At 37.9% G+C, this 19,024-nt stretch overlaps 1 protein-coding gene across 11 annotated transcripts; it reads left to right on the top strand.

Annotated features, from left to right (window-relative positions):
• The first annotated feature begins 1,893 nt into the window (after positions 1-1,893).
• Positions 1,894-18,868, top strand: ClC-a (chloride channel protein 2). Of its 11 annotated transcripts, none has more exons than XM_017153439.3 (16): positions 9,063-9,944; positions 13,331-13,438; positions 13,682-13,847; positions 13,918-14,046; positions 14,595-14,728; positions 14,869-15,025; positions 15,082-15,292; positions 15,594-15,695; positions 15,763-15,997; positions 16,063-17,160; positions 17,253-17,297; positions 17,382-17,417; positions 17,584-17,838; positions 17,953-17,982; positions 18,069-18,302; positions 18,364-18,868. In XM_017153439.3, exons 1-16 carry the CDS (start codon positions 9,624-9,626, stop codon positions 18,658-18,660), a joined length of 3,558 nt encoding a protein of 1,185 aa, XP_017008928.2. In that variant the 5' UTR covers positions 9,063-9,623; the 3' UTR covers positions 18,661-18,868. The 11 variants fall into 11 exon arrangements, 10 of the variants coding, with proteins under 10 accessions (XP_044251670.1, XP_070072516.1, XP_070072518.1 ...); XM_017153513.3 differs by lacking the exon at positions 9,063-9,944 and adding an exon at positions 11,579-12,231; XM_044395735.2 differs by lacking the exons at positions 9,063-9,944; positions 17,253-17,297; positions 17,382-17,417; positions 17,584-17,838; positions 17,953-17,982 and adding exons at positions 1,927-2,467; positions 4,452-5,254.
• Positions 18,869-19,024: the final 156 nt, after the last annotated feature.

Raw genomic sequence — 19,024 nt, forward strand, 5'->3', positions numbered from 1 at the left:
TAAGTTTCAATTAATAATTTAGGTTTTTCTAAAATAAACTTTTGTTTTTACATGAAAACGAAATGCCGCCTGTGTGTTGACTTGATATATTTTAAATGGAATCTTAGTTTGGATGCGGAAGAGGAACATGTGTGGATTCTCCTCTAAGTGCACAGCTGCTTAAAAACATTTGATTATGCCATTTCAGCACACATCAATTGACAATGTAAATAAAAGAGTAAGTTACGAATTGCATAAACATGCATATTTACTTTTCTAGCAATAGCGCAACAAATGATCTGGTGTAACGATTGAACATGTTGTTCCGCATCAATAGAGAATGTGGAAATAAAATTGATGTAATACATTATTTATCTAGTAATTGGTAATTTATTTTGTTGGTCAATGTCTTAATGTCTTAAATAAAAAGTTCATAAGCATGGATTTTTCAAATATTTATCCCCTCTTAAAATTAATTTCAAAATTAGCAAGGATTTTTCAAATATTTATCATATCTTAAAATTAATATCAAAATAAGATAGGATTTTTCAAATATTCACCCCCTCTTAAAATTAATATCACCAGCATTTTCGTGGTATTTTTTCGTCATTGGGTCTTCCATTTAAGTTTTTAAAGATATCTTACTTACGTATACGTAATTTGCGTACCACAAACCGTTTTCAGTTTTCTTAAGACACAGCTGACAGTTCCGTATCTCTCTTTTGCGATAGATAAGCGACCTGTCAATAAATTTGTATGTCTATTTTGATCCAATGATCATTTCTCATAATTGTACCAATAAAATGAATGCTGAAAATAGATAAGGTATATTACGTGGTACTGAGAGGAATTTGACTTGCGGCGAGTTATGAGATCTCGTAAAATAAAGGAAAACGGAATTTAAATATACTTATACTCGAAAGGCGTTTTCGGCGGACGGCGGCTTCAAAGTTACTTCAGTTTTTTTGACAGGCGCTGTGACACAGCTTTTCTTTTTTGCGATAAATATTTACTTAATTATGGCCTTTTTCCATTTAAGATACAGGAATGATATCATGCTAATCACTTGTATCTATTTGATAGGCCTTGATGCGCGTGTCGGTAAAAAAAAAGAAACTGTCAATTCGTCATACAAATAAAACAATTCCAGCCATAATTGGGTAACTCTTCGAGCAAAAAGGGTTCGCTTTTTTGCCAGGTTTAATAATTGTTTTTCGACCAGCTTATTAAATAGAAATCTGAGAGCACTGGCAAATATTATTGACTTATTGTATTGTATTTTATCGCTTCTATTCATAAATTTCTATTTGAAATGTACCTGTGTATTTTCATACATTCCCGTCATAATTTTCACCCTTCTATAGTCGCTTCCACAAATATATACAAGGTGCTAATGGATCAACCACGCTCGGTGATTTGTTTATTGCGAGGCAGATTTTAATTTTACGCAACAAGCGAACAGATGCCGGCTTAATGGAAGTAGAATTTTCGGATTACAGGGAATAACAAGAACAAGTCAGACGAGTTTAATTTTTTGTAAATACGAAAAAATTCCCCTGATCTGCGGTTTCATAGAAATGGCTAGACATCTTTAAGTGGGTTAATATGCAGATTGGTAGGAAAATCCATTTAATGACACGGAATTACCAGAAAAGTGTCTCATATTCTAGAAACTTTCAAAATATGCCAAGGACTTTCTGCCACACGTTCTTTTATTTTTGTTTGCAAAAAATCCAGAGGTTTATTATATTTTCAAGAGATATTTAATCGTAATTTATTTGGGGGTGGACAAAGTTTAAGGAGTACCCCCATCTTAAAGACTTTTTATAACACTCCACAAATCCCATTCATAAACGCGCCGAAAGTCAAATCTAGAGGTCTCAGTCACTCAGATTTTTATTTCGGCCCATAAAGAGCTAGTTTTAGATAAGCGCTTCGAATCGGAATCGCAACGAGGAGCTCCCGTTTCCACTCTCTTTTTTGTATTTTTTTTTTTGTAGGGTTAGCGTGCCGAACGAAAGGCTAATTTTTCAAGCAAATTAAGGAAATCGCTTTGGGGGATAATCTAAACAGGGTACTACTACCCAGTATATTCACAATATTAGTCAGCTGATCGGTGGGAGAGCGAGCGAATATGGAAATACTGTAACTATATAGACGTCATTAATCTTGGCCGAGACCGCGACTGCGGGTGATAAGCAGCAGTAGTGGCTCCAAACCAACACCACCTATTCAGATTCAGCGAGAATGAGCAGTGGCGACCGACGACGACGACGACGGCGACGCCAGTCAATGCCAGAGCGCGAAGCGGTCGCGTTGACATCGGTAGCAGCTCTCCAATAATAATTCTCCAATATACAATACAATATATTATTCCGATTCCGGCGATACCATGCTAATTGTTTCGTCTGCGATACTGTGATACGCGATTCGGTTCGATTCGAGTAGACTGGTTGGTAGACATCAGATCCCAAAGATCCGAACCAAAGTGAGTGACTGCAATCAATCCCAGGTTCTTCCACTTGGGTATTGAAACCACCTCGATCGTAACAACAATAACTAAGGCAGCCAAACACGCGCCACAGGTGTGAGCAGGTGGAGCGCGAAAGGCGAAAAGCGAAAAGCGGCGGTCTCTGTGTTCTCATTTCTCATTATTCTGATACTGATTCTCAGTCGTGACGTTTTTGTTTTGCATCTTTGCGTCGCTTTTTTAATTGATTTTATAACGAGTACATAAGCCCGTGTTACTACAGCCAAGATATATAACTGTATGCAAATATTGCCACAAAAAACTTTTACAGGCCCCAACAACAGATATACTCGTTTGTCTGTAGATCCCCCAAAATGCGGAATATTTCGGTGATATGAGGTGACCAACGAAATATAATTATATGGTACAAAATGCTCTACAACAAATTCTGTTGTTTGGCGGATTACTTCGGCCTTTGTTGTGTTTGCAAAAATCATTTTAGTATATTTTTGGCAAGCTTTGAGTTTTTTGTGCACGGACTTTTAATAATATTTTCCGTGATATATTTTTAGGCCACAGCAACAGGGGATCGCAATGCAATTATATATCTAAAGTGTGTGTACTTATAAATGGTAATTCTCTGAAGATTAAGTTAAGGGCCTGGCTTAAAACCCCATTCAAAAGGTATTCCAAAAACTCGAGCAGGCAATTCTGGGTCGCTGTCCCATTCCGCTTTTAACAAGATTTGTCTTCCCCATAAAGAGTATAGGGTTTCCTCTTATCTGCTAGAACAAATATGTGCACTCATGTTTATATATTTTTCAAGTGCTTTGCGAAATCCGTGCCGTAATGGCCTGACTCAGATTTGCCATTATTAAAGTATTTCAGCTATGTGGAGCATTATTGAAATGTGTGTTTAGAAATTCAGTAAAAAAGTGTGCTGGAATCACTTCCTCTTACAAGTGTTCCCCAGGAATTCCGAGCACTTACCGCATTAAAAAAGCTCTCGAAGCAAATTCATAGCCCTAATTGGTGAAAGAAATCGAATTTAAAAATCACAAAGCTATTAAATAATTTGAGACCCATTTAAATTCGTCATGAATATCATCTGGTTTTTAGCAGATCAATATAGAGCGAAATAAAAGCAGGGAAAATAACCAAATGAATATGTAAAATTATTTAAATGTTTTTCGCTTGATAAGTAAAAGCAAAAATCTGTGTTCGCAGCCTGATAAATCCACTTTTTACTTGCTATTGGAGCTTTAAGGGCCCCCATCCCTTCTGAAATCCCAATGAGACGATCGTCCAAGCAATACGAATTCGCAAGCCCATAAATTTGCCAAAATAGGCGTCATAATAGTGACAAAAGATTAAAATAATGTAATAAATCTTTGAGTTTTTAAAGTTGGTCACAGGAGCTTGGCGTTTAAAGAAAATAATACCATCATAAATTATTCCGCCATAATCCACTTTACGCTAGAATGGCTCCTGCACATTGCTACTATATATGTGGTATTTGGTGTCAGGTTGCCCCGATGATAAGGCGGCTATATAGGTGAGGTCTAGCGTTCAGTAGGAGGACCGAGCAAATCAAAACAAACATTGAAGTTCCACCGAATAGATGGAACCAGATTATAGGTTTGGTATACATTTTATTCCACTATCGATGAGATTAAATGTAATAACTGATTTTATTTTCTTATCAATGGTATTTAATGTGTCACGGGTTTGCAGATCATATATTACAAATAAATAAATCATTTAAAATTGAAATAAAAGTTAGGAACTACTATATCGTGTTGCTTTGAATTAACCGCTATTGTTGTACACCTGTTCTACACCTGTTATTATCGTATTCTGGCCATTTTTGCGCCACTTATCAGTTGAGATGCTTGCACAGCTCGTTAGGCACACATGCTCCCATGCTAAATTCATTAGCTGATACAATACCACTCTCAATTCCATTATTATTGTTTATATTTTATATTTATTCTCTTTGCAGATTGCCGACACTCCATGGCAACACTCACTTTGATAAGGAGATAATTAAACTGTAATACATCTTCCCGAACTGCCTTTCATTTTCGGGGTCGTCGCTTTTGCCGGTGTTAATTAAGCCTTCACACACTTAAGTGTGCCACTTGAGATGTCCGTTCGGAACACGTATAAACCTCTTAAGCACCACTGCCTTATCGCCAGCCGGATTCGGCCAACGGAGTAGACACCAAAGTAAAACAGTGATCTCACAGATAACGCCGCGAATCGAAATCGGATTCAGTATCAGTAGCAGAAGTAGCAGTAGCAGTAGCAGTAGCAGTTTCCCAGGCAGTTTCGCAGTCCGCCGGCAGCTGGTAGAAAAACAGCAGAATATTCATAAATAATCTTTGGACGCAGCCACATCGGCGGATCAACTCCACTCCTCCACTGAAAGGAAGTCGGTCTTGTGACTTCGTCGTGGTGCGGAGCTAATTGAATTTAATGCACAAATGAGCCCAAGGAATTTGCTTTCATAAGTCCCCGTATGCACAAGTGACGAATGCCATTCCTGAGCAGTCTGCATTTGCATTGTCTGCCATCGCCGAGAAATTTCACTTCCGAGTCGCACATCACTACCGTCCCAAGATGAAGGCGACCAGAAACGGAGGCCAGCTGCTCATCGCTCCGTCGCCCCAGAGCCCCTCAGCCCGGCTGATGCCCCTGCGCACCTACTCCAATGCCTCCTCGCTGGGCCACCACCATCATGACAGGAGTCCTCTGCCGGATGGAGACGAGGAGGAGGGCGGTCTGGGCTACCACCACACACTGGTGAGTGAAATTAAGGGGAGGTGGGTCATGAAAAAAAAGGTGCAAAATGTATTATTTTAGTGGATATTTTTTGGTGGCTAACTTCTATTAAAAACTGAATTAAAATTAAAAATAAAATTATTATTATTATTTTCAAAAAAGCATCTTAGTCATTTTAAATTTTCCTAAATATTTTAAAATATAAATCAATTGGTTTGAATAAAATAAGTTAACCTACATCTCTTCAATGTTATTCATAAAAATCCCATTCCGATGTTAAGTTCAAGATCAATTTTATAAATAAAGCGTAATGTACAATGGATATTAAAAGCCATTAAAGAGAATCTCAATTGTCATTATTATTACATTCATTATATTGTCATTCAAGATTATATAACTGGTAAATTTCACTTAAGGTGGCTATCATTTTCATTCAATCTCAGTATAAGCATACGTCATTCCATATCGTATCGAGGTTTTAAATTCACTTTTCTATTGACATGTTTGTTTGCGGTTAGACGCATTAGGTTGTCAATACTGTTTAATTTCTGGATGATCAAAGGCAATTTCAATCATAAACATATTTCCGCAATTTTCCCTTTTCAATTGTAGAACCCAAAGGTATTAAATTTTGATCATTCTGTGGAAAGAAAGAAATATATTTGTAGATACTTTAAAAAATGTAAGAATAATTAACAAAAAAAATGGTCTAGTAATACCCATATTTAAAAATATAAATACAATTATTTCCACCACCTATTCAAATTTACTGTGATTCATACCACTTGCCTTCGCGAGTTATAAATTAAGTCCATATACTCGAAGTTTATTGGGGGTGGCGTGAAAATTTACCAGTTATCACGACAATTTTATTGATCGAGAATTGATTGATTGTTTTACAATGTCAATCGGATTCATGAGCATAAAGTTCGGTGTATATTATCGTGGCAATTTCCGAAAGTAGCGCCCGAAAGCTAATCTATTAAGTGGGGTAACACCCAAACAAATGTTCTACCAAAAAGAGAAAAATAAATATTCGATTATTAACAGAGCCGTAAATACCCGTGCTAATAGGAAAATACATTTATCTATTTAAAGCCCACAATTGTTTGCATTAGAACGCCTACAACGATCCAACTTGTTTGTTATTAATTTTTTTTATCGTAATTGGTTGGCTGGAAATCCCGAGTTGATAATAAATTGCCGTCTACTGTATTTTTATTTACATAAACACGTCGGTATGGCGCTTAGATTTGGCAATTCCAACCTTGTCACAGTTGGTGTTATAGACAAGGGGGATTACTCGATTATAATTGTATTAGTTCCCCGCCAGCAGCCAAGTTGATTAACTTAAATTCTTAGATCACCCACTGATCTCTTAATACTCTTATACTTGATTTATATAGGGTAGATTACTTATATTGTAATAGTATAATACAGAGTGTTTATTATAGAAAACAATCTCTTTCTAAAAAATCTTCTATAAAATATAAAATTCTTTGACAATGAGATTTTTCGTGAGGGTATAATTAAGTTCGATACGCCTTTACACACATGTTTCTTGTTTTACTTTTTCCGCTCATGTGATTAACATGTGACTATTTGCTTGTTTTTATTTTATTTGCTTATATATTTTTTTTAATTTTTGTCATGTGCTCTGACACATGTTGCTCAACATATGAATGAGATTATATTGAGCTTGAGGATAATGTGTGAGCATTTTGTGTAATGTTGGGAAGATTCAAAGCTCCCACGAGTCAGACAAAAGATGTAATCTCAATTATTTAAATGTAGTCTCTGTCTAAATGTTTATTGATGAGGTTTTTCCATACTCCAGAAAAATCCAACGCAAACCAATTTCATTTCAAACTTGCTGAGACACTGTAATTAGCACCTTGAGATAATTGCAACAATGAATGTAGACAACGGATTTAACAATGTACCCCCATATGTTTAACTTAACTAAAATCCTGAATACCGTTTAAATAGGTGATCTTATCTTTTGACAGGGGTAATTTAAAAGTACTCAAACGTGTAATTAGAGATCAGAGATGGAAAGAAATGTATAGTATTTGTCTAAGGGGTAACTTTAGGTTATGAATTGCTGATCGATTGATTGCCTGATTGCCCAAAAGGAAGTATTATCCACTTGGATTTGACGGGTTCTTATCGGCGCTATATTGGACCATCCATCAAAATCGAAACGTTATCAGCAATCACCTTTATTTAGTTAACCGTTTCAGGATTGCCAAAGAAATAAGTCCCTCTTAAATTGGCCTTTGTTTGTTGATTTTGGCTTTATAATATTTTATTTTTAATAGGCCATAGAGATATGTTTTCTTTCCCGGGTAATAAAGTAATTTGCTAAAATTATATTTCTTTATAGCATGGTATTTGCGTTCACGCGCTTCGTGTTTATCTTTTCCCCATGGATACGAGAATATATACCTATGTAGACGCCAAGCACGATATTTATTCAAAGATTTCATTCAATTTTTAATTAAGTTCGGTGGCTTTTGTACCCCATCCTTAAAATTTTTCACCGTGCTTCTGGTGGTGTTTTTGTTGTTATTTGGACCCTTATCGCGGTTTTTGCGGCTCGGAAGGTGTTTCTAGCACCGTTTGAGATGCTGGCTCTCCAGTCGCCACACAGTTTTAGCCAAGATCACTTTGTTTTATCGCAAGCTTGCTAATTTCTATCATATGAGTTCGAAAATGTCGCTTCACAAAAAAGTAAGTAAATTATCATATCATCCACAAATCTCTGTAACTCCGTGTGCCAGGAAAGAACTTAAATTTAGGAATAATTATAGTAAAAAAGATAATTCTTTGGAGTATGACACAAAGTTCACATTTCTTGGAATTTTTATTGTTCAACATTCCTACTGAAATTTGTGATTATATTTATGGCGAAATTCACCAAATGAATAAAGGCATTATGGCAATATAATACAACCACTTATCTAAAGATCAGTTTGAGGTTTTAATACATTAAAATTAGGGTATAATACATCGGGATTCCATTGGTATAGTGAACATGTTAAGGTTGAATCTTAAAGCTTTTGGTACGCTAACAAATACAAATATATATTTCACGGTTTTATAAAACATTCTTAAAATAACTCTTAATTTCTTGAACTAATTAAATCATTTTTTGTATGAGACTAGTTCTTGAAAATATAGTAGCCTTACTTTCAATCACCTGAAGGACTTAAAGGACTTCTTAACCTTAACTTATTTAACTTAACAGAAACATAATGCTCGATTTTTGTCCTACACTGCTTAATGGGTCAAGCAGTGCGGCGATATCTAACAGCGGGCGACAGAACGTGATAAAGCTTTCACTCTCTTTTTAAATTGGCCTCTCTTAAATGTTTATTCCTATATCAATTTTCATGAAAGTTATGAAAGTTCAAGATTATGGGCTCTGAGTGCTCTGTTTACACCCCGACTAACAATCTATACCTATTTAGGGTTACCATTATCGCAAATTAGGGGTAGAATTGTAGATTGACTGAGACTAAGACAATAATGAAATCAAAAATAGTGCAGACGAACTAAAAGAACCGGTACACTTAAATGTGATAAATCCAACAGATGCTCGAAGACATGTGACCCAATGCCTAGTCTACACATTGAGACTATTAAAGCAAGTAATCGCAATTTATGCGGCTTAAGTGATCCGACACAGTGGGTTGGGAAGTACTGAAAATTGCTAAAGAATATTATAAGCTTACATTATCTAGAAATGATATTATGAAGGTACTCCCTTAAAAATTAATGATGAAAATCAATTAAGAAATATACCTTCAAGGAGAATCATTTATAAATCCCGGAAAATCAGAGCCAACCCACTGTGCACCGCACTTCGTGTCATCCAAGCGCTTGGCATTTTCACTTTTTTGCCGTTGACCAGACCACAGATTATTAAATTTATGAAATTCTATTGATGTTTACACGCAAACTTTGACCGCTCGAGAGTGACTGGTTGTGCATGAGATACTCGTGCATGAGAACTGTATATTCTGGCGTCGGGCGTCCACAAACTTGAGACTGCTGGATGACCAGACGAGTGCGTCGGTGTCTGTGTACTAAATTTAATGGAATCTTGAGTTTAAGCGGGACCGAAGCGGTCTATCCTCATGGCACTATTCAGTTGGATTTAAGACACTGCTCGGCTCACACGCAGCTGGAATTATATCTTATACAGATATATATATTTAAACATATTCGAGTTCAAATACGGGAAATGAGCGTTATCTGTGCCATGGATGTGACGAAACCGTATCGGTCCCATCTTTGATAGTGCGCCATCGATCGCGTTGAACAACTGCTTACGCTTGCGACCATATAAACCCATTAAAAACCCATTCGAACTGACAACAGCAGTATGGTTTATTTCGGCGATCGGCAACGCGATCGTAATCGCGATCGGAGTAATCAGAAAGTCGAGCGAATCATTCACGATGAAGAGTTTGGCGAGGAGAACGTCGAGCTGGTGGACTCGGAGTGGGCGGACTTCGAGAAGTTCATTTGCCAGTTGCGCAAGCGGCGGAACAGTGCCATGTCCATGGAGGAGGAGCTGCGTCACGTGCAGCGGCAGCCGAAGATCAAGTCGCACGCTTTTTATCCGTGTCCGCCGCCAGCTGAAAATGCCCGGGATTCGGACTCCTCGGACGAGGATGATCCCATCGGATACATCGATACTCTTGTAAGCATATAGATCAGGTATTTCAGGGGATCTGAATTTAAAGGCTATTAGGAAATCCAATATTTTGTTTGGTAACTCAAGGCAAACAATTCTTATCTGTATATCTGTCCTAAGTACTTGCATACGTTTTCTATACGCAAAATACAACTACGGTTAAAAAAATAGGCATTTTGTTAGAAATAAATAATAGAATTTTAAAAATTATTTTAACAAATTAATCTTTCAACCATATCGAGTAGTTTTTTAACTTGTATCATAATATAATATCAAGTTTTATATCCATTAAAACCCTTAAATTTCCAATTTTATTCAATTTCATTTTATTACGACATTAAATTGTACATTATCCAACTTTTAAAGTACATTTCCAACCGCGTCTGTATCGATGTGTACAAATATACAAACGTCTGCGAATTGTCGTGATTATACTGCCAATAAGTCTGATTATCCGACTTTCTTATTATTATTACCCCTTTTTGATGACGCAAAGAGCGTTCAAATTTTTATCATTTCTCACGTAGAGGCAGCCGTAAAATATTTGAATTACATATGTGTTTTATTTTTACAAGCTGTCAAATGGAAAAGGAGCCCATTTGAAAAATCACTGCGACCATATAAAAAATCAATCATACGCACTGTGGGCTTTTACTATTTTACGATTGTTTATTATTTTAAAATTTAACATTGTTGAAATGTTCGAGTGTCTGCACTGTTTTATTTGCTCGTTTTCCGTCACAACCGTTTCGCACATCTGCCGTGAAAACATCGATCAAAACAAAAAACTTTTTATGATTTCTGAATGGTTTTCCAAGCTTTTGCTCGCCGCTTTTCCTAGTTGCCAGTTGCCTCTGGCGATTTTTCCACTTCTATTCGCATCTGGGCCTTTGTAAAAGCAATGCAAAAACAGTGTACGAATGACAAAACAAGCAAAGACATTAGCTATTTTTAATCGGATTATAACGAAAAGTGTTTATTATATTTAAAAGAAGGCAACAAATATTCCATTGCTAAAGGTAGTAGGGTGGTGAAAAAGAGTGACCGTATTATAGGAACTTGTGGGTAAGAATTATCTAAGTATAGTATACTATACTATATTGAAAACTCCCAAGCACTTAAATCACACACATGTATAATAGATTGTTTCAAGAAAACATCTTAAATTGATAATCCATTATCGTGCAATTAAGTTTATGAACCATTTCGAAATACCAAAGGAATTTGCTTTGATTGCCGAAACGAGCAGAACTGGAAAACAAATTTAAAGATTCATATTTTGTTTACACACTCTTATACAATATCTCTTGGCCATTTTTTCATTTTCCTATTGGCCGTTTTTTAATATCGGCACAGCGTGCTACCCTCGCGCAGCGTCTAGCCAAAAGAAATTTCAATAATTTTCCACACAGAGCGCCGAAAGCTCGACAAGTCAGTTTAGTTTCAAAAAAGTTTAGGCCAATACAAGAACGCTCGACGGTAGTCGGCCGACCGAGAATCGAGATCAAAAATCAATAGATAATGGAAATCATTAAAAAGTGCAAATAATTATAGGAAAATATATATAGGAAAGTGATGGGTTTTCGGTAGCGATAAATCAAATTTATATGAACGGCATAGCCGTAAACCGACCCAGTGTAAAAGGTTAAAAATAAATGGCAATGCATTTTACAATCGCCGTGTTTCCGAGACGACGAGGCTCAAGGGCAGTGGCGTCCACCTCTAATTACGTCTGGCAGTGAGATTTTATTCGTTTCGATTCGATTCGACAAAACTCTTGTACTGCAACCGCGAGAGATAACCGAGAAAAACTAAAAATAATTGGCAAAACAAGATGCGACACAAATATTTAACCAACAGCCGCTGGCATGTCAAAGGCCGCCACCCAGATCCGTGTGATTCTGATTTTGATTCTGATTCTGACTGTGACTGTGAATACTGATTTGAATTTGATTACGATCGTGTATTGATCGTGATTTTGAGTACCGGGACCTTGTTCGTGTGCATCGCTTGCTTCATGTTTAACAACAGCCACTCGCACCAGGATGAGTACATTCGCGAATACGCCTTCGAGCCGGAGCTGCTGATCAATCGCGAGGACTATCAGCGCAAGGAGGAGCGCTCCCACAAGTCCACCTCCTCATCCGCATCCACAGCCTCCACGCCCGTCCGCCAGCGCTGGGATGAGGTCATTGCCAAGCAGAAGGAGCAGCACCGCAAGCAGAGCATCGAGATCGATCCGCCCGGCGATGACAAGAACCAGATCGAGATCGAAATCGAGGCTTTCTACTATGTGAGTGGCCCGCGAGCCATGGTCATAGAAAGAAGGACCCCAAAGCACCAAATTCGCGGCTCCATTACCATTTAAAATTTAAAAAGGATATTAAGTTGGCCCATCTTAAAAAATTCGCGCCTCCATTCCCCATTTAAAAATTGAAAGAGGATATCAGAATAACTTAGACAGAATTTTGAAAATTTTATTAAATAAAAATGAAAAATATTTAAATGAAATTTCTAACAAAAAGTTAACATCCTAAAAACATTTTTTTTGTGAATCAAAGTTTAAATATGATGAAATAAATAAAGATAAATTAAGATTTTATTAGAGCCCAGTTGTCTAGGAAAACCCATTGTTCGTATATAATTTTTACGGGGCGTTTAGTGCCCACACTTATTCATACATTCTATTTATTTTATTTTCCTTGTCTGCAGCGAACAACCTCTTGCATTGACCCTCAAAGCAAACACAGAAAGAAAATCACCCTGAGGTCTGCCCTTCAATTCACAAATAAATAAGTTTCTGCATCGGAATTTATAAAATTTCACTTATGCCGAAATTAATCTTGATTTTCACTTTCTCAAACATTTTCGTGACCCAAATAATGACGTATGTAAAAGCGTCGAAACAATACAAAAATTTGTACACGAATGTTTGCAGCTGTTGGACTTTTCAAATTCTTTAGTCGAAAGGTAGCATTCTTTCACCGGTAAATTCTTGATTACTTTGGAAACTTTTACTTTTCTGAAAAAAATGTCTAAATCAAGTATGATTAAAATCTGGAATACATTTTTTAATATATTAAAAAGACATCAAATATTATACTTTTTCATTCATGTATCTTGTAGGTAGGTTTTTTTGCCAAGTGCAACTGTCTGTGCACTTCCTACTCTGTCATCAGTTCTTTTTCTCTTGCCATTTGTCTAGAATGCTCAAGGCAAATGTAATTGTTTGTTTTCAACACAGGTAGCCCCGAAAAGCTTCTTTGTTTGGTTTTGAAAACATGCACTTGTATACCATAATTATAATTAGAAAACAAACACACATTATTATGATTTTAATGATTTTTTTATTAAAGCTTCGGACTTGATTAATTTGCCATTTCTCTTCACAGATGTATGGTCGTTATACCAAAGATCTAGGAGAATTTGCCAAGGATGAAGCCAGAAAGCTCAAAATACTCGAAAAGCGACGAAAGCAGGAAGATAAACAAAGGAATAAGGTAAAATTTAATAGAATCTTTAAAGCATCGCATACTTACTCACTCATTACCGTAAAATACAATGTTAATAATGGTCTTGTGATTTATTCAAAATGCAAACTAAATGAGAAAACTAAATATTTAAGGTATGCAAAGGAATTTACCAAAAAAATGTTGAGTTGTAGCCCCAAGTGTGGAACGTATTTTTAAGATCTCTTTGAACGTATCAGTTTATAAAGCAGCAGTGCTGGGAAATATTTTCAGGAACTGTTAGGCAAACACTCGACGAGGGCGAAGAAGGTGTCATCATGGATCTGGAGGCATACGGTGGCCCGGCTGGGCGAGGATTGGGTCTTCCTGGCGCTACTGGGCATCATAATGGCGCTGCTCTCATTCATCATGGACAAGGGCATATCCATATGTACAAACGGTAATAGATCGATTCTCTAGACCGTTTTTAGTACCCATTGTTCTATACCTAAATCTATATATTTCTCTAGCGCGAATTTGGCTATATCGCGATCTGACGTCACAGCCTTTTGTTCAATACATAGCATGGGTCTCACTGCCGGTCTGTTTGATATTATTCTCAGCCGGCTTTGTCCATCTCATCGCACCGCAAAGTATAGGTAAGCGTCTGGGATATCATACATCTAAATCATACCATTATCATCTATAACTTCCTGTTAATAACTGTCTTTTCCTTAGTCTAACCAAGTGTAGTGGAGTTTTATTAAAAGTAATCTGCTTGAGTAAATTAATTGACACACTCTTTCATCGGTTTTCCAAAATTGTAGAAATTGTATGAATTTTGTGCTTACTTACTTTACTTCTATGGTTGTTTAGGGCCAGGGAATTATGACTTCTTCCCAACTGCAACCTCTCAAAGAACTTTTAGGGTTTTAAGCAGAACTCTCTCTCTCTCTCTTGTATTTAATATTTAATATTCTAAAGTACTCATAGTACCACTGCACTCTCGGCAGCTGCCCACTCCAAGCACTCTTGGCACCTCCAATCTGTGAACCCATTGTGTCTACATGTTATATACTCGAAACCACTAAACACTCCCAGCAATTCTGCTATCTCTGCACACTAACCACTAACAATAGATGTAACCTCTAAATAACTGCGAGTATGATCAATGCAAATCTATAAACATAACTAAAACTGTGTCTAGGTTCCGGTATACCCGAAATGAAGACCATACTGCGCGGCGTTCAATTGAAAGAGTATCTCACATTTAAGACACTAGTGGCCAAGGTAATTGGTTTAACGGCAACTCTGGGCAGCGGTATGCCATTAGGAAAGGAAGTAAGTATAAGAATTGATCTCACACTGCATGCACACCGCCGTCGAGGCGGCCAAAAATCAAGTGCAATTTGGAAAATCAATACAAAAAAAAAAGAATCCGCATTTGTATCTGTAACTGGTATCTCCGTGTATTTCCCTAGGGTCCTTTCGTACATATAGCAAGTATTGTAGCACAATTATTAAGTAAACTTGTCACATCATTCCAAGGCATATATGAGAATGAGTCGCGAAACTCGGAAATGTTGGCCGCTGCCTGTGCCGTTGGTGTGGGCGCCTGTTTTGCAGCTCCCGTGGGGGGTAAGTATCTTCTATTGTTCTTTGGGATCCTGACCTTTAACCTTGCTCTTCCTCAGGTGTGCTCTTCAGCATTGAGGTCACCACCACCTACTTTGCGGTGCGCAACTACTGGCGCGGCTTCTTCGCCGCCGTTTGTGGCGCCACTGTCTTCCGACTGCTGGCCGTTTGGTTCCAAAACGCCGACACCGTTCGAGCTTTGTTCCTCACGAACTTCACCACCGAGTTTCCCTTCGATCCCCAGGAGCTGTTTGTCTTCGCCTTGATTGGGTAATTTATTTATTTTTTTATTTTTTATATTTTTTTTTTAAATTTTTTTTTCTTTCTTGTATTTTTTTATTTAATTTTAATTTATTTATTGTATATATTTCATATTTTATTTATTTATTTTTTTATTTATTTATTTTTTTTATTTATTTATTTTTATTTATTTTTGTATATTTTTTTATTAATTTTATTTTATAATGTTTTTATTATTTTTTTATATGTTTTTTTTTAAATTTATTTTTTTTATTTTGTTTATTTATATTTTTTTAAATTTATTTAATAAAAATTATTTCTTTCTTTTCAGTCTCGTCTGCGGATTGGGAGGCGCCTCTTACGTTTGGGTCCATCGGCGATATGTCCTGTTTATGAGATCTAACAAAAGAATGAACAAGTTCCTACAAAAGAAGTAAGTTCTTAAGAACATATTATATTATCAAATATTTTATTAATTCTATTAATTTCCTATTTTTTAGTCGCTTTTTGTACCCGGGATTTCTGGCCCTGTTGGTCTCCAGCATATCGTTTCCCCTGGGCACTGGCCAATTCCTGGCCGGCGAACTGAGCACCCACGAGCAGGTGACGCAGCTCTTCAGCAATTTCACCTGGTCACGCGATGATCTAACCGTGGAGCAGGCGGCTGTGGTGACCCACTGGATGACCAGCTATACGAGTGTGTTTGGAAATCTCGTAATCTACACCTTGTTTACGGTGAGTGTGGAAATCTCTTAATAATAACAGTTACTGACCAAAGTAATATATCTTCTGCATTACAGTTTATGTTCTCCATTATCGCCTCCACGATACCAGTTCCCTCGGGCATGTTTATTCCGGTTTTCAAGATCGGCGCCGGATTTGGTCGTCTGGTGGGTGAGTTTATGGCCGTGACATTTCCCCATGGCGTTCGTTATGGCGGCAGATTGTCACCCATTATGCCCGGTGGCTATGCCGTCGTCGGAGCAGCTGCCTTCTCGGGATCCGTAACTCACACGGTTTCGGTTGCTGTAATTATTTTCGAGATGACTGGCCAAATTACCCATGTGGTTCCGGTCATGATTGCCGTTCTGGTGGCCAATGCCGTGGCGGCGCTACTCCAACCGTCGATATACGACAGTATTATTTTGATTAAGAAGCTGCCGTACCTGCCCGATCTGCTGCCCTCCAGTTCGGGGATGTATAGCATATTCGTGGAGGACTTTATGGTGCGGGATGTGAAGTACATATGGCATGGCATCTCCTATCAGAAGCTCAAAGAGGTGCTCAAGCTGAACAAGACGCTGCGATCGTTGCCGCTGGTGGACAGTCCGGATAATATGATCCTTCTGGGTTCAGTGCAGCGATATGAGTTGATCAAAATGATCGAGAAGCACATTGGACGCGAGAAGCGAATGGAGGTGGCCCAAAAGTGGCAAAAGGAGGCCCAGGAGCGGGCCCTGGAGGAGGAGAAGAAGAAGCAGGAGGTGGAGCTAAAGATGCGGCGACCATCGCGATTCGAGGTGCTTCCCGCTCCCGATATCCTGAGTCTGCGGCAGATAGCCAACGATGAGATGCTGCCGCCCAAGAAGAGGGCGGAAACGATGCACGGATCGCTGGCTCCCAGGAAATCGATCCTGAAGAAAACCAACTCCTTTAACCTCAAGACCTATGCCCAGCCCATGGCCCATAGTCCCAGCATTACGCCATATACCACCATCACCGGGAACTCCGAGTTTCGCATTCGCTCGGCCTTCGAGGCCATCTTCAAGAAATCCACCACGCTCCAGGATGTCCAGCCGGATCCGGAGACGGGTTCCCTCTCCCCCGCCGCCAGCCACAACGAGGTGGAGGTTCCCCGAACTCCCAGCACTCCGGGTGTTTCCAAAAAGGTTCAGCTGGTAAGTGGATTAATATTATTTTTAAGGTTAGAATTGGCTCTTGGGGTAACCGTTACTTAAGTTAACCGGGAGATGGAATGTCTACTTTCAAGTCTGCACAAACTAATTGGGATTTTGTAACCGATCAAATTATGCTGGTAAGTAAATCACCCTTTCATCATTAAATCATTATAATCATTCTCTTGTGAGTTGTGTGTTTAACCCACTTTAATATCTGCAAGCAAGTAAACCCTATTTCAACGGAAGCAAAAACATTGGTAAGACTTAAAAACTGACATTTCGGTAGTATATCTTAAATATCGCTATACAAATAGGATCAAGAGAAGCTAGAACTAGAGTACTGCTAAAAAAGTAAGCCATTTAAAATGAAAATCAAACAAAGTCTTACTTTTTAACCGGAACATTTAAATATTATCAATAAAGCCTGCCGAAAAGGATAGCACGGAAATAGCATTATCAACTAGTGGGGATAATTCAAGCCAATCGCCGAGCATTAAATTCAAAACAAATAAGGTTGCAGACATAAATAGATCCCCGAAAACAACAAAAAAGTGCACGAAAATAAGGTTTGCCAATGAGGTTGGGGTAAATGGTTCGCCAACTAGAACGAAATATGAGATAAAAGAACCAAATGAAATGGGATACTCTATAGAGGATGTGGATGAACCAGATGTGGAGGTAGGTAAAATTATAGGAAATATCATTTTACTAATTCATTAATTACCATTTACTCATTAATCTAATAAAAACGGTTTCTTTCCTATATTTACTATCTTCATTTAATCAAACAAGACCGTTCAAAAGCCAAAGTCTGTGCAGTTGGTATGTGTAAAAAATATTTTATTTAATATTAAATATAGATAATTTTTAATCCGGTTAATAATTATATTATTATGATTTATTTATAGCCCAGGGAACGTGTCATCGACATGTCGCCAGAGGATCAAAAGCAATGGGAGCTCGAGGAGATGCTGAAGCCCATCGATCTGCAAAAGGCCAATGTGCACATAGATCCCTCGCCCTTCCAGCTGGTGGAACGCACCTCCATACTCAAGGTTCACTCGCTGTTCTCGATGGTGGGCATTAACCACGCCTATGTGACCAAGATCGGAAGGCTGGTGGGCGTGGTGGGACTGAAAGAAGTAAGTTTACTTGAATTAAAGATTTAAGATTATAGCTTATAACCCATGATTTATTCAACAGTTGCGCAAGGCCATCGAGGACATCAATAGCAATAGCTTTGTGCCGCCCACTCGAGATGAGGATGCCGATGACAAGCCGGCTGTGGAGAAACCCCTGCTGTCGACAAACACTAGCGATAAGGCCGTGGACATGACCGTCACCTCAATGGACTCAGCACTCGAGAACTGCTCGGATATCGAAATGGAGCACATAAAGCACACGGATAAGGGCACAGTTTCGCTCACCATGCCGTCGCAGGATGGCAATCAAAACCCACCGGCTGACACAAAAACCACAGAGAACGGCAATCATGCTTGAAACAAGATGATCGGCTAATCAGAATAGTACATACGCTACGTATACGTAATATGTTTGTAAAGATCAGCTAAAAACACACCTATCATAAGTTACGTCTTACACGAGTTAGTCATCAATGTTATTATGTATTTATATCTCGTTAGTTCATAATGTCAAAGATATCGTGATTTATATTTAAGATGAGAAAAAAGAAAATCAAGTCACCGAACGAAGGCTCTGTTTATTGGGAATACATGGGAATATTTTGTAAACGAAATTTGGCAAGTAATTTAGCATTTAAAGAATTCAAAAAAACTTCTAAGTTTCCGCCGATAAGCAATGATAGGCGACAAAACTTATCGATATTCCCGAAATCGCCAGTAAT

This window comes from Drosophila takahashii, chromosome 3R (genome assembly GCF_030179915.1).
Source record: "Drosophila takahashii strain IR98-3 E-12201 chromosome 3R, DtakHiC1v2, whole genome shotgun sequence".
In the NCBI taxonomy this organism is placed as follows: Eukaryota; Metazoa; Arthropoda; class Insecta; order Diptera; family Drosophilidae; genus Drosophila; species Drosophila takahashii.